The 13,588-nt window shown below is 42.2% G+C and overlaps 1 protein-coding gene across 2 annotated transcripts in view; it reads right to left on the bottom strand.

The window, feature by feature from the left end:
• The window catches only part of NINJ1 (ninjurin 1), a 107,597-nt gene extending 95,424 nt beyond the window's left edge, over window positions 1–12,173 (bottom strand). For both annotated transcript variants that reach the window (XM_089681840.1, XM_089681841.1), the window contains exon 1: window positions 12,011–12,173. In XM_089681840.1, the coding sequence (XP_089537966.1) occupies window positions 12,011–12,079 (69 nt within the window). In that variant the 5' untranslated portion in view covers window positions 12,080–12,173. The remainder of the gene's footprint in view (window positions 1–12,010) is intronic.
• Window positions 12,174–13,588: the final 1,415 nt, after the last annotated feature.

The raw sequence follows: 13,588 nt of genomic DNA, 5'->3' as shown, positions 1-13,588 counted from the left end.
GGCTGTGCTTTATGGCTCCTTCTCAGGCAAATCTGCGAGTCACCTGACTCAATGGAAACATTGCACTCCTTGTGTAGCCAATATCTTTATCTCAATGGCTGAAGGACTTTACTCTTCCTCTCCTCCCCTGCCCCCCTTCCTTCCTTTTTCTGCTGTCCTGCTGTGACCCATGGCCATATTTATCTCAGTGAAAGTCTAGCTGCTTCTTTTAGGCTCAGGCAGCGGACCCCCGAAGATGCAACCAACTTCACCCCCTAGCCATAGTGATTTTCTTCTCCTGCAGCCTCTTAGGATATGTAAAGTGGGGATATCACAGAAAGCTGTGGGAGTAGGGAAAGGTCATACCTGCCTAAGAGAGAATGAAGGGGAGATGGGGGCCGGTTATAGAAAAAAAAAGAAAAATGTAAACAGTAAAAAAAAAAAAGAAAGCCATTTCGACATTACAGAGGGGGAAGCAGAAAAAATTAAAAAGTACAGTGGCTAAATGGTTAGTACTTCCACCTGGCAGCACTAGGAATACCAACCATGGCACCACCTGCCTGGAGTTTGCATGTTCTCCCTGTGATGATAATAATAAATTAAATAATGCACTTTGCAAATACCCCACACTCTCTTTGTGCAAAGCCACAAACACACCTAGAGGATATCCCCTCTCAGTACAAAATCAAAATATAAATTGGTATTGCGCTGAGAAAACACAATCAATAGCAAACAAATATGTTAATAATGTACATACAATACTGCATAAATAAATAGTGCTGAAAGTAAACAAAAAAATGAAAACCTATTCAGTGGTTCATATAGTGAACTCGGTGTAGAGTTATTCACCCTGAGGTCATCACAGAGGACAAGGGGGCATTCTACATCTGGAGGAAAAGAAATTTAATCTCCAAACACGGAAAGGTTTCTTCACAGTAAGAGCTGCGAAAATGTGGAATAGACTCCCGCAAGAGTTGGTTCTGGCCAGCTCAGTGGATTGCTTTAAAAAAGCCCTGGATTCTCTCCTAGATACACAGAATATAACTGGATACTAACATTTATAGGTAACGTTGATCCAGGGAATATCAGATTGCCTCTCCGGGGATCAGGAAGGAATTTTTTCCTCAGAAGGAGCAAATTGGATCATGCTTTGCTGGGTTTTTTTTGCTTCCTCTGGTTCAACTGTGGGTGTAGGATTATATATATATATATATATATATATATATATATTTTTATTTTTTTAAATGGTTGAACTGGATGGACTTTTGTCTTTTTTTAACCAGGCTAATTATGTAACATGCCAAACAGTCCATAGAAAGTAAACCAGTCCCCTGATTTCTGTGTTGAATACTAATAATCTTCATTCCAACATAACCACTGTGAATATCCATCACATCGGAAGCTTGCCAGATCTCTAGACCCCTTCACTATAGGGGGTCAATATATATATTATCCGGACTCTTGTGTCTACATGGAACCGAGTGCACCACCCGAGATGTTTTAGGTTCAATGTTTGACAAAATAAAGAGGTGCCTCTCACAGTGCAGTAAATAACCGGTTTATTAAATAGATAAACAATGCACTTACAAACGCAAAGGATAAAAAGCATCAAATCACAGAGATGGTCCAAAATGGCGATCCAACATGATGACGTCACAAGGGAGGCTCCGCCCAGGGGGAAGCAGAAAAAAATGTAAACGTAGGGAAAAGTACAGTGGCTAAATGGTTAGCATTTCCACCTGGCAGTACTAGGGTTGTTGGTTTGAATCCCAACCATGGCACCACCTGGGACGTATGTGAATGTCCAATATATATATATATATATATAACGCGCTGCGTACATTGATGGCACTATAGAAGTACCTGTAATAAATAAATAAAAGTATTTCCCAGAAGTAAAAGGAAAATCTCACTCAAAACGTAAAGTGAAGACCCACTGCTTTACTCCCTCCTCTCAGCCTATAACGGAGTTAGAGGTTTCATATGTGGGGAAGGGGGGGGTGAATACCAATTTTTATCAGTACCCATTCCCACTTACACAATCTTAACCTAGGCCAGTATGGCATCCCGCAGCCTCCAGGGACATGCCACATGTCTCAGGAGAGTATGGGACCATGCGCAGAGAGCTGCGCATGCTGGCTATGGTTCCTCAGGAAGCCACAGCTGGATTCCCTATCCAAGATGGCAGTGCTGGCATCCCACAAGAATAAGAAGGACTGGCTTCAGGAACACAGTCCTGGACCCAAGGCACTGGTTACTACCAGCATTTGTAGCTACTGAATCAAACTGAAGCAACTCTTGAAAGTTTGTTTTAAGCAGATGGGCAGTGCCTTCGGTAGCCTAATCTACAAATCTCAACATTCATTACAGTAATAAAAAAAAGGGGGATGCGAGCATGATTACTTTCCTGTAAACACTGAGAAACAGCTAAATACCGGTATATGTGCTCACTGATAACATTCTATATATTCTGTCATTGTTGGCCACACACAATTCAAACTCTCATTCAAATTTACTAAATTCCTAACATTCAGTGGCATGTGCAGGCATTCATTTTAAGAACATTTCATATTCCTGAATGTGCCTGCTATATGAAAACGTAACCTGGTCCCTTTGTATTGCTTCCTTTGTGGGAAATCACTGGTGTTCTTGCCAGGACCCTGCATTCACTATATCCGGTCTCCCACAGTCCACAGAACATGGAAAAACAATTATTTTAGTAAATATAAACTGCTAAATACCTTTTCTCATCATCAGCAGTTAGAGCAGTCTTGTGACTTCTATCAGTGTCCAGCACAGCACTGGTTAATGTGGTAGGAGGAGTTTTCATTCTCCCCTGATTGTCCTATGAGGCTGCATAACCCCTGACGCTCTGTCTGGACAGCTCTGATTGGCCCTGTGCTGATAATTTGCACTCTCCGAAGAAATATTAGTTGTGCACTCCACAAATCTGGCCTTTATGGAAGATTGGCAAGAAGAAAACCATTACTGAAAGAAAGCCTTAAAAAGTCTTGTTTGTTTGCAAGAAGCTATGTGGGGGACACAGCAAACATGGAAGAAGGTGCTCTGGTCAGATGAGACCAAAATTTTTGGCCTAAAAGCAAAAATCTGTGTGGTGGAAAACTAACACTGCACATCACCCTGAACAGACCATCCCCACCGTGAAACATGGTGGTGGCAGCATCATATTGTGGGGATGCTTTTCTCCAGCCAAATACTGGGAAATCTCAGAAGAAAACCTGAGAGTCTGCAAAAGACTTGAGACTGGGGCGGAGGTTCACCTTCCAGCAGGACTCTGATTGGACAAGGTGGAGATCTTTACCTTATCCAATCAGAGAATGCCCTGGCACTTTCACCACCTTCCTGCCCAGGCCAAAGTTTAATTTTCAGTGCTGTCGCAATCTGAATTACAATTGCATGGTCATGCAACATTGTACCCATATGAATTTGTATAATATTTTTGAGACAAACAGAACTTTCTTTTGGCAGTATTTAATTACCACTGTTTTTTTTGGCTAAACAAATACTGAAAATTTTGGGGGGAAAAGTATTTTTCTTAGTTACTGTTAAAAATTTTTGCAAATAAGTTATTTTTCTTCTTCGCTGATGTGAGCTGATTAGGTTGCACTGATGGGCAGTGATGAGGCGGCACTGATAATCAGGGCACTGATGATCAGTGTAAACAAAGTACTGACAGCCTTGCTGGGTATCAGCTGTCCTTTGCTCACACAGATACATGGTGTGAGGAAAAGACTACCAATAACTGGCAAGTCTGTTTCCATGTGATCAGCTGTGATTGGACACAGCTGATCACATAGTAAAGGGTCACTGTGATTGGCCCTTTACCACGATCTGTAATCAGCTGTGTCCAAAGGACACAGCAATCACAAAGCCCTCTCGATGCGCACCCCAGGGGGCATGCAGGGGGTGAGGTTCTGGGCGGGACATCCATGAACGCCCTCCCAAAACTAGAGAGCCGCACTATAGCCGCCATTTGGTTACAGTGTGGTACTAAAGTGGTTAACTGAGAAAATTGCAAGGAATTCTCTAAATGGCACCCATGCGGAGCAAGCAACCCCTTGTGTTTACTATGTGACAGTGCAGATCACTGCAGTAGCAGCAGCTACTACAAATATCCTCCACTTCTACAGGGGTTGGCCAGGTATGGAATACTGTATCTTTAACCCCAATTACAAAAAATTTGGGACGCTGTGTAAAATCTAAATAAAAACAGAATGCAATGATTTGTAAATCTCATAAACTCATATTTTATTCACAATAGAATATAACAAAACATATTAAAATGTTTAAACTGAGAAAATAGACCATTTTAAGCAAAAAAATAACGTCATTTTAAAATTTATGGCAGCAACACGTCTCAACAAATTGGGACAAGGCAACAAAAAGCTGGCAAAGTAAGTGTACTAACAAAGAAGAACTGGAAGAACATTTTGCAACTAATTAGGTTTATTGGCAACAAGTCAGTAACATGATTGGGTAGAAAGAGCATATTAGAGGGTCTCAGAAGTAAAGATGGACAGAGGTTCCTGTGAAAATCGGTGTCTAAAAATGGTCAAACAATTTCAGAATAGTTTTCCTCAATTTAAAATTGCAAAAACTTTGAATATATCATCATCTACAGCACATAATATCATTAAAAGATTTTGAGAATCTGAAGAAAAATCTCTGCACAAGATACAAGGCCAAAACACAATGGATGCACGTGACCTTCGGGCCCTCAGATGGCACAGAATTAAAAACAGGCATAATTCTGTGATGGACATCACTACATAGAATACTACCAAAAAATCACTGTCTGCCATGGTGGTGGTAAAAGCTCTGTCATGCAAAGAAGGAGCCATATCTGAACATGATCCACAAATGCCGCCGTCTTCTCTGGGTCAAAGCTCATTTAGGCTCCATGCACACTAGCGTTTTTTTATAAGTTCAAAAATACTAGAGGCAAACGCTTAATGAAAAACTCTGTTTTTGTGCATGCTTGTAGTAGCATTTTAGCAGCATTTAGTGTTTTTTTCCAGCTGGGAAAACGCTCCCAAAAACTCTGCAAAAGCCATTTTTTCTGCTCCTAAATGCTGAAGCTTTAAAAACGCTTCTAGCACAAAATAGTGTGCATGGTCACATAGGATATTACTATTAGTTTCTAGGAGCAGAAAAAAATGCTCATAATAGCAGCTTGAAAAAAAGCTAGTGGAGCCTAAAAATGGTCTGTTGCAAAGTGGAAAACTGTTCTGAGGTCAGGTGAACAGAAATTCTACATTCTTTTTGGCAACCATAGGCGCCACATTCTCTAGACTAAGTAATCATGCACACTGGATATTTTTACAGCTGCTGTTTTTGGCTTTTTACGTTTTTTTCTACAGCCAGTTCTCCTATGTGTCCATGAACACATAGACTGTAATCAATGTTTTTTGGCAGGGACATTTTTTGGCTGGAAAAAAAAACCCAGGACTAGTGGGTTTCTAGAGTAGTTTAGCTGTAAAATGCTCTAACGCTGAAATATGTCGTAAAACGCCGCAAACTGGCATTTGTGGACTTTTTTTGACCAAAAAAAAAAATTTTTTTGTTTGGGAAAAAAAAACGCTAAAAAACACAAACGCGGGAAAACACTGCTAATGCTGAAAGATTTATCCAGGCATTAGAGCAGCATATCCGGACAATGTCTTTTCAGAGAAGGCCTTGCATATTTCAGCAGGACAATGCTACTACATCTATGACAACAGCATGGCTTTGTAGTAGAAGAGTCAGAGTGCTTAACCAACCTGCCACAGTCCACACCATTCACCAATTGAGAATATTTGACACCAGGGTGGATAAAAATCAATGATTTAAAAAAAAAAATCAGATTTTTTTTATTTAAATTGGATTTTTTTTAAATAAAATGCTTTTGAGGAAAATATATTACCATCCAAAAGTTATTCCATCATGAAATAAAGATTAGTTTTTTAATTATGTAGAATAAGGCTGTATATGTTTAATTTTTTTGGTAAATAAATTCCATGAATCCATTCACAATGTCATGCTCTTCCAGAGGTTGTTGTAAGATTATTGGGCAGTTTCTCTGCCTACAAGATGTTATCACAGATGCTTGGTTTACTTTTGCAGTTCTCAAAACTGAATTTGACTCAGCGGAGATCACATGCCTCTTCTTCACAGCAAAAATGTTATAACATGAACAGAGTTAAGAAAAAGACCTTAATCCTAACTTCTACAAACCTATGAATACAGAATCAACCCCTTCAGTGCTAAATTTCAAGAAGTTCAGTGAATAGAATAGAAACAATATTTTTCTGATTGTTTGGAGTGGAATAGATCTGCACAAGAAGAAAGTGAAACTAAGTGTGAGGAGGAAGGGGCTGACAGTCTACGTTTCTTAAAATATATATATTTTGTTTAGCCAAATTAGTTAACAAACATGGATGTTTAAGCAAATCACATATGCTGGAATGTTATTGTTTCAGTTGAATAAATCTATTTAAATTGTTATTTTTAAGGTAATGAATATTTTCTCCTTCCTAAGTACAACAGAAAAGTTGTCCAAATATGAATGATTAACCTATTAAACTGGGGATAAAAAAACTAATATGAAAAGTTGTTATTCTAAAAATCTTCATCTACTTGCATATTAAAGTTATACCAGCAAGAATTAGTCTTTATGTAGAAAACTAGGATTTAAATCAAGCCTTACTGACTAGTGATTTAAATCGTGATTTAAATCAGTTTGATTTAAATCAAATCCACCCTGATTGACACAAATGAAAAACACGACAAATAAGACCCAGGACTGTTAAACTACTACACCATGATAAACATGGCCCTGTTCCAACTTTTTGGAGATGTGTTGCTGCCATCAATTTCAAAATCATCTTTTTTTTTTTCTTAAAATTGTACATTTTCTAAGTTTAAACATTTGATATGTTATTTTCTATTGTGAATAAAAAATGGGTTTATGAGATTTGCAAATCATTGCATTGTTTTTATGGAAATTTTATAGTGTCCCAACTTTTTTTTGTGATTGGGGTTACATACTTTCATTGGTGCAAGCTAGGTCAATTTAACCTCGCTGTATGGCACAGATGGAGGCAAAAAGAAAAAAAACGTATTAGTGTTTGGCTAGCGATACACCAGTAAAACTTCATTCAAGAAGATCATCCGTTTCTTTTTTCTAATTGTTAGTGGGGTCAAGTTGACATCTGTTTGTGTGGAATTTGGGAAAAATCGCTCATCAGAGCATTACCATTATGGACTTCATAGATTTTGTAAGGCAGTTAAAAACAATCGTTAGTTTGACCCCACGCCTGAAAAATCACCCAAACATTCTAAAAACAAATGTTTCAAAAATGAAATGCTCCTGTGTATAGCCAGCATAAGTCCGATTCTAACAGGATTATTTTACAATTTTTTTTTGTCTTGATGAACTATAGCTATCCCATGGTCGTAGCTGCATACTACATTAATGTTGTCTCCTTGGATTGTATGCTCTCCATTCACACTCAGGCTGAACTAGTTCTAGCACTGCATTTGTCATGTAGTCACTAGAACCCACAAGGGCCCCATTGTTATGGAAAGGGATTGCAGAATTCATAGGAAGCTTGCCATAGAATGTGAGGAATGCTGCTATCTACAAATGTATTTAGGGACAGATATATATTCATAGGGACAGATGGTTATATTCCATCCCATGAACGTCTGCACTCCTGGTGATAAGGGGTTAACACAAGTGCACTTGTTATCTATTCCCCAAGGCAGACACCATAAAAGACAAGTGTTTGTGCAAAAACAAAGAGAAGTGAGATACTACTTCACATGGGCTCAAGAACACTAGAGGAAGTGAATTGGAACGAGGCCACCTAGAATTTCCCAAACTTGTCCCTCTGGCCATATGATGCAACTCTATGCAATGATATCATGATAATTAGGCACATGTATGCCTGTCAGTCCAGGGGCATTCCCAGATATTAGGCATCTCCTGGCCATCTCCCTGTGTGCTGTGGAAATCCCTTGGACTTCTATGGGCCCAGCTGGTCAAAAGTGTTAGGGCTCGTTCACACTTGACTTTATGTCTAACTCTTGCAAACGCCCCTATAGCGTTTGACAGGCGTTAGACAGGCGTTTGGGAAGCGTTTTTAACGCTCCTCAAATGCTACCAAAACGCCCTATGAGCGGTTTTGAGGAGATTGATAGGCGCTTGCCAAGCGTTAAAACCGCACCACAAACTCCTATAATGAAGTTAAATGGTATTAACGCTCCGCAACCGCCTCGTAAACACGTCTTAACCGCACCACAAACGCCTGCTAGGCGTTTGCGGAGCGACAACATAGACTTGAATGGGAGACTTCAACTCCTCCTGACTCTCTCTATATATATATTAGTAATGAAAGCAATCAGCGTCTTATAGTGGGACTGCAGTGGGCATTCTGACACTGGGGGGGAACTGACTAACTGTCATTGACATCCCCAGTGACACTAATACAATGATCAGTGCTAATAAAAAGCACTGACACTGTACTAATGACACTGGGAAGGAAGGGGTTAACATCTGGGGAGCTCAAAGGGTTAACTGTGTGCTGTGCTGTGTTTCACATTATGCGCTGTGTGTTTTTTAATACATAAGCACACTGCTTTGTATTGCTCTGCTATGCAGAGCAATACAAAGCAGCATGCTGGTGCTGACAGGGGAGAGATCTGTATTGTTTACATACAGCCCACTCCCCTGTCCATGCTCCTTAGCGATCGCTGGGTGCCGGCGGGGAATGTCCGGCCGAGACCCGGTGATCGACAGCTGCCGATGGTGGCGTGGGTAGGGAAAAGCGTGCCCCCTACCTGGAAATTCAAAATCCCATATATATATATATATATATATATATATATACATACAGTATATACACACACATGATTTTGCGCAGCCCTAACGCCCTGTAGCAGTAGTTCTGCTATAGGGCAGTTAGGAAGCGGTTAATAAAAGTCAACAGCTACAGTATTTTTGGCTGCTGACTTTTAATTATTTTTTTAACAAGTCCGAAGATCCTCTTTAAGAACGTCTGTTCGATTTTCTATTTGTTAGTGGGGTCAAGTTAACATCTGTTTTTGAAAAATATTGGGAAAATTTTAAGGAGTGCGATGCATTTTTGTTTTGTAAAGAATTAATTTCTAATAGGAGATGTGGTTTTATTTGGAAGATTACATTTGTTCCAAAATCCAATGTAAAAGCAAAGAAAAATTTGAAGTACTTTCAAACAGCATTAGTCCACTCATCGAATGTACAAGGAATTTTCCTACAACTGTATAAGGAAGCTAAGTCTCTTTATTGTGATCTCCATTGAAATGATTAAGACATGGTTTCATTATTCATCATCAACTGTTCTATTGTTCTTGTTTTTTACACACATACAAAAAAAAAAGTTTGGCTAATAAAAAAACCCTCAAACCCCAGATCGGAGCCGCACCAATTTCTACAGTAGTACATGCACTTTGGTGTGATTTGCATAGACATCTTGGATGTCTTGCAAATCGCACCTGAAATCGGCATCTCACCTGACTTTGAAATCGTGCTACTTCACTGTAAGTCGCACGATTTCAAAGTCAGGCTTGATGTGACCGGGGTGTAACAAGGAACAGAAAACATTCAAATGATAACAATGTTATAGTTGAAAACTCCCTGTGCAGCACAAACTATACAGATCATTGTTTCTATACCGGAATCCAATAACCAATCATAATCACCAATAACATCATCAGATTCTAATAGAAAGACAAAACCCAACTGACAATAATGTTCTGTTACATCCGCTTTTCCCAACTTAGGGCCTCATTCACATGGGACTGCCAATCCCTAAACTCATGTGAAAGTCCTTTTTAACCCGCATGTAGGCAACCTGTTCAAACTAATCACAGAGCAGATCTCCAAGCATATTCCAGAGAGCATATCCAAGCGGGACCGATGCATGCATTAAAAAAAAAATCTGTTTGCGGTTTGATCCATGTATTGGTTCCACACAGATGTACAATTGGGTATGTGCTTGGAGATCCATGCATTGAGAGAAGATCAGTGGACTAGTGCCCCCCTACATTGGAGATCAGTAGAGTAGTGTCCCCCTACATTGGAGATCAGTAGTGTCTCCCTGCATTGGAGATCAGTGGAGTAGTGTCTCCCTACATTGGAGATCAGTGGAGTTGTGTCTCCCTACATTGGAGATCAGTGGAGTTGTGTCTCCCTACATTGGAGATCAGTGGAGTTGTGTCTCCCTACATTGGAGATCAGTGGAGTAGTGTCTCCCTACATTGGAGATCAGTGGAGTAGTGTCTCCCTACATTGGAGATCAGTGGAGTAGTGTCTCCCTACATTGGAGATCAGTGGAGTAGTGTCCCCCTACATTGGAGATCAGTGGTGTAGTGTCTCCCTACATTGGAGATCAGTGGAGTAGTGTCTCCCTACATTGGAGATCAGTGGAGTAGTGTCTCCCTACATTGCAGATCAGTGGAGTAGTGTCCCCCTACATTGGAGATCAGTGGAGTAGTGTCTCCCTACATTGGAGATCAGTGGAGTAGTGTCTCCCTACATTGGAGATCAGTGGAGTAGTGTCCCTCTTCATTGGAGATCAGTGGAGTAATGAACCCCTTACATTGGAGATCAGTGGAGTAGTGACCCCCTACATGTGAGATCAGTGTAGTAGTGACCCCCTTACATTGGAGATCAGTGGAGTAGTGACCCCCTACATTGGAGATCAGTGGAGTAGTGTCCCTCTTCATTGGAGATCAGTGGAGTAATGAACCCCTTACATTGGAGATCCGTGGAGTAGTAACCCCCTTACATTGGAGATCCGTGGAGTAGTGACCCCCTTACATTGGAGATCAGTGGAGTAGTGACCCCCTTACATTGGAGATCAGTGGAGTAGTGACCCCCTACATTGGGGATTAGTGGAGTAGTAACCCCCTACATTGGGGATTAGTGGAGTAGTGTCCCCCTTATGTTGAACATCAATTTGTTTTTCCTTGAGTAGTGAGCACAGTGATTCCCACCTATGCTGCCCTCCAATATACGGGATCATATATACACCGCTCTCCAATGTACGGGATCATTCATACACCGCCCTCCGACGTACGGGATAATTCGTACACCGCCCTCCGACGTACGGGATCATTCGTACACCGCCCTCCGACGTACGGGATCATTCGTACACCGCCCTCCGACGTACGGGATCATTCGTACACCGCCCTCCGACGTACGGGATCATTCGTACACCGCCCTCCGACGTACGGGATCATTCGTACACCGCCCTCCGACGTACGGGATCATTCGTACACCGCCCTCCGACGTACGGGATCATTCGTACACCGCCCTCCGACGTACGGGATCATTTGTACACCGCCCTGCAACGTACGGGATCATTTGTACACCGCCCTGCAACGTACGGGATCATTTATACACCGCCCTCCGATATACGGGATCATTTATACACCGCCCTCCGATATACGGGATCATTTATACACCGCCCTCCGATATACGGGATCATTTATACACCGCCCTCCGATATACGGGATCATTTATACACCGCCCTCCGATATATGGGATCATTTGTACACCGCCCTCCAATATACGGATCATTTATACACCGCCCTCCAATGTATACCTGTGTACGGATGGATCCTATGATTTCATTGGTCCAGGTGGAGGGACACAACCCCAGGGGCCATTCTATAACACACTGGTCAGGAGAACGCCCTGTGATGTGTATAGACAGCTATAGGTCCCCGAGGTATAGAGAACACACCGGTACACCAGGCAGGGCTGACAATGATGACAGATGGGAGGAGAATCCTCAGCACAGAGATGGAGGGCAGTGTACGGTGTACAGGGAGCCAGTCATCATCATATGTACAAATGCTGACAGCTCAGCGCATACAGGAAACCAATGTTACACTGAAGAGTCCGGGGGATCTATGTACGGTCCCGGACCCCCGATCTCCGTCCGGATGTCTCCGGTGCACCGGTAATCCCTCCCCTCCCCCTCACCTCGTCATCACGGAGGCGGGCATTGTCCCCGATCCCGTTCATGGCCACATCTTCCCGGTGGGTGCCCATAGTGCGGAGCAGAGCACACAGCGCCGGTCACCGTCCTCTCCGTCCTCCGCTCCCGCCTGTCCTGGAAGTGACAGTGGCCGTTGGAAGTGGCGAGGATAACGGTGACGACCGGCCCGACACTCCCCCTGCTGGAAGACACTGGAAGTGAAAGTAAAAAATCCCCGACTATGTCTGACAGCACCGCCTGATTTCCTCAATCCGAGTATTTCATACATGTCTGTGCACCATCATTCCGAGTACTTAATGTCTGTGCAACATAAATCCGAGTACTTCATACATGTCTGTGCACCATCATTCCGAGTACTCCATACATGTCTGTGCAACATAAATCCGAGTACTTCATACATGTCTGTGCAACATAAATCCGAGTACTTCATACATGTCTGTGCACCGTCATTCCGAGTACTTCATGTCTGTGCAACATAAATCCGAGTACTTCATACATGTCTGTGCAACATAAATCCGAGTACTTCATACATGTCTGTGCACCGTCATTCCGAGTACTTCATGTCTGTGCAACATAAATCCGAGTACTCCATACATGTCTGTGCAACATAAATCCGAGTACTCCATACATGTCTGTGCAACATAAATCCGAGTACTCCATACATGTCTGTGCACCGTCATTCCGAGTACTCCATACATGTCTGTGCACCGTCATTCCGAGTACTCCATACATGGCTGTGCAACATAAATCCAAGTACTTCATACATGTCTGTGCAACATAAATCCGAGTACTTCATACATGTCTGTGCACCATCAACCCGAGTACTCCATCCATGTCTGTGCACCGTCAACCCGAGTACTTCATACATGTCTGTGCACCATCAACCCGAGTACTCCATCCATGTCTGTGCACCATCAACCCGAGTACTTCATACATGTCTGTGCACCGTCAACCCAAGTACTTCATACATGTCTGTGCACCATCAACCCAAGTACTTCATACGTCTGTGCACCGTCAACCCAAGTACTTCATACATGTCTGTGCACCGTCAACCCGAGTACTCCATACATGTCTGTGCAACATAAATCCGAGTACTTCATACATGTCTGTGCAACATAAATCCGAGTACTTCATACATGTCTGTGCACCATCAACCCGAGTACTTCATACATGTCTGTGCAACGTCAACCCGAGTACTTCATACATGTCTGTGCACCATCAACCCGAGTACTTCATACATGTCTGTGCAACATAAATCCAAGTACTTCATACATGTCTGTGCACCATCAACCCGAGTACTTCATACATGTCGGTGCACCGTCAACCCGAGTACTTCATACATGTCTGTGCAACGTCAACCCGAGTACTTCATACATGTCTGTGCAACGTCAACCCGAGTACTTCATACATGTCTGTGCACCATCAACCCGAGTACTTCATACATGTCTGTGCAACATAAATCCGAGTACTTCATACATGTCTGTGCACCATCAACCCGAGTACTTCATACATGTCTGTGCACCATCAACCCGAGTACTTCATACACGTCTGTGCACCTTCAA

This window comes from Staurois parvus, unplaced genomic scaffold (genome assembly GCF_062004578.1).
Source record: "Staurois parvus isolate SC_StPar_1 unplaced genomic scaffold, SC_StPar_1.0 ptg000282l, whole genome shotgun sequence".
Classification (NCBI taxonomy): Eukaryota; Metazoa; Chordata; class Amphibia; order Anura; family Ranidae; genus Staurois; species Staurois parvus.
Note: the sequence above shows the minus strand (reverse complement) of the source record. Positions and strands in the feature narration are given on the sequence as shown.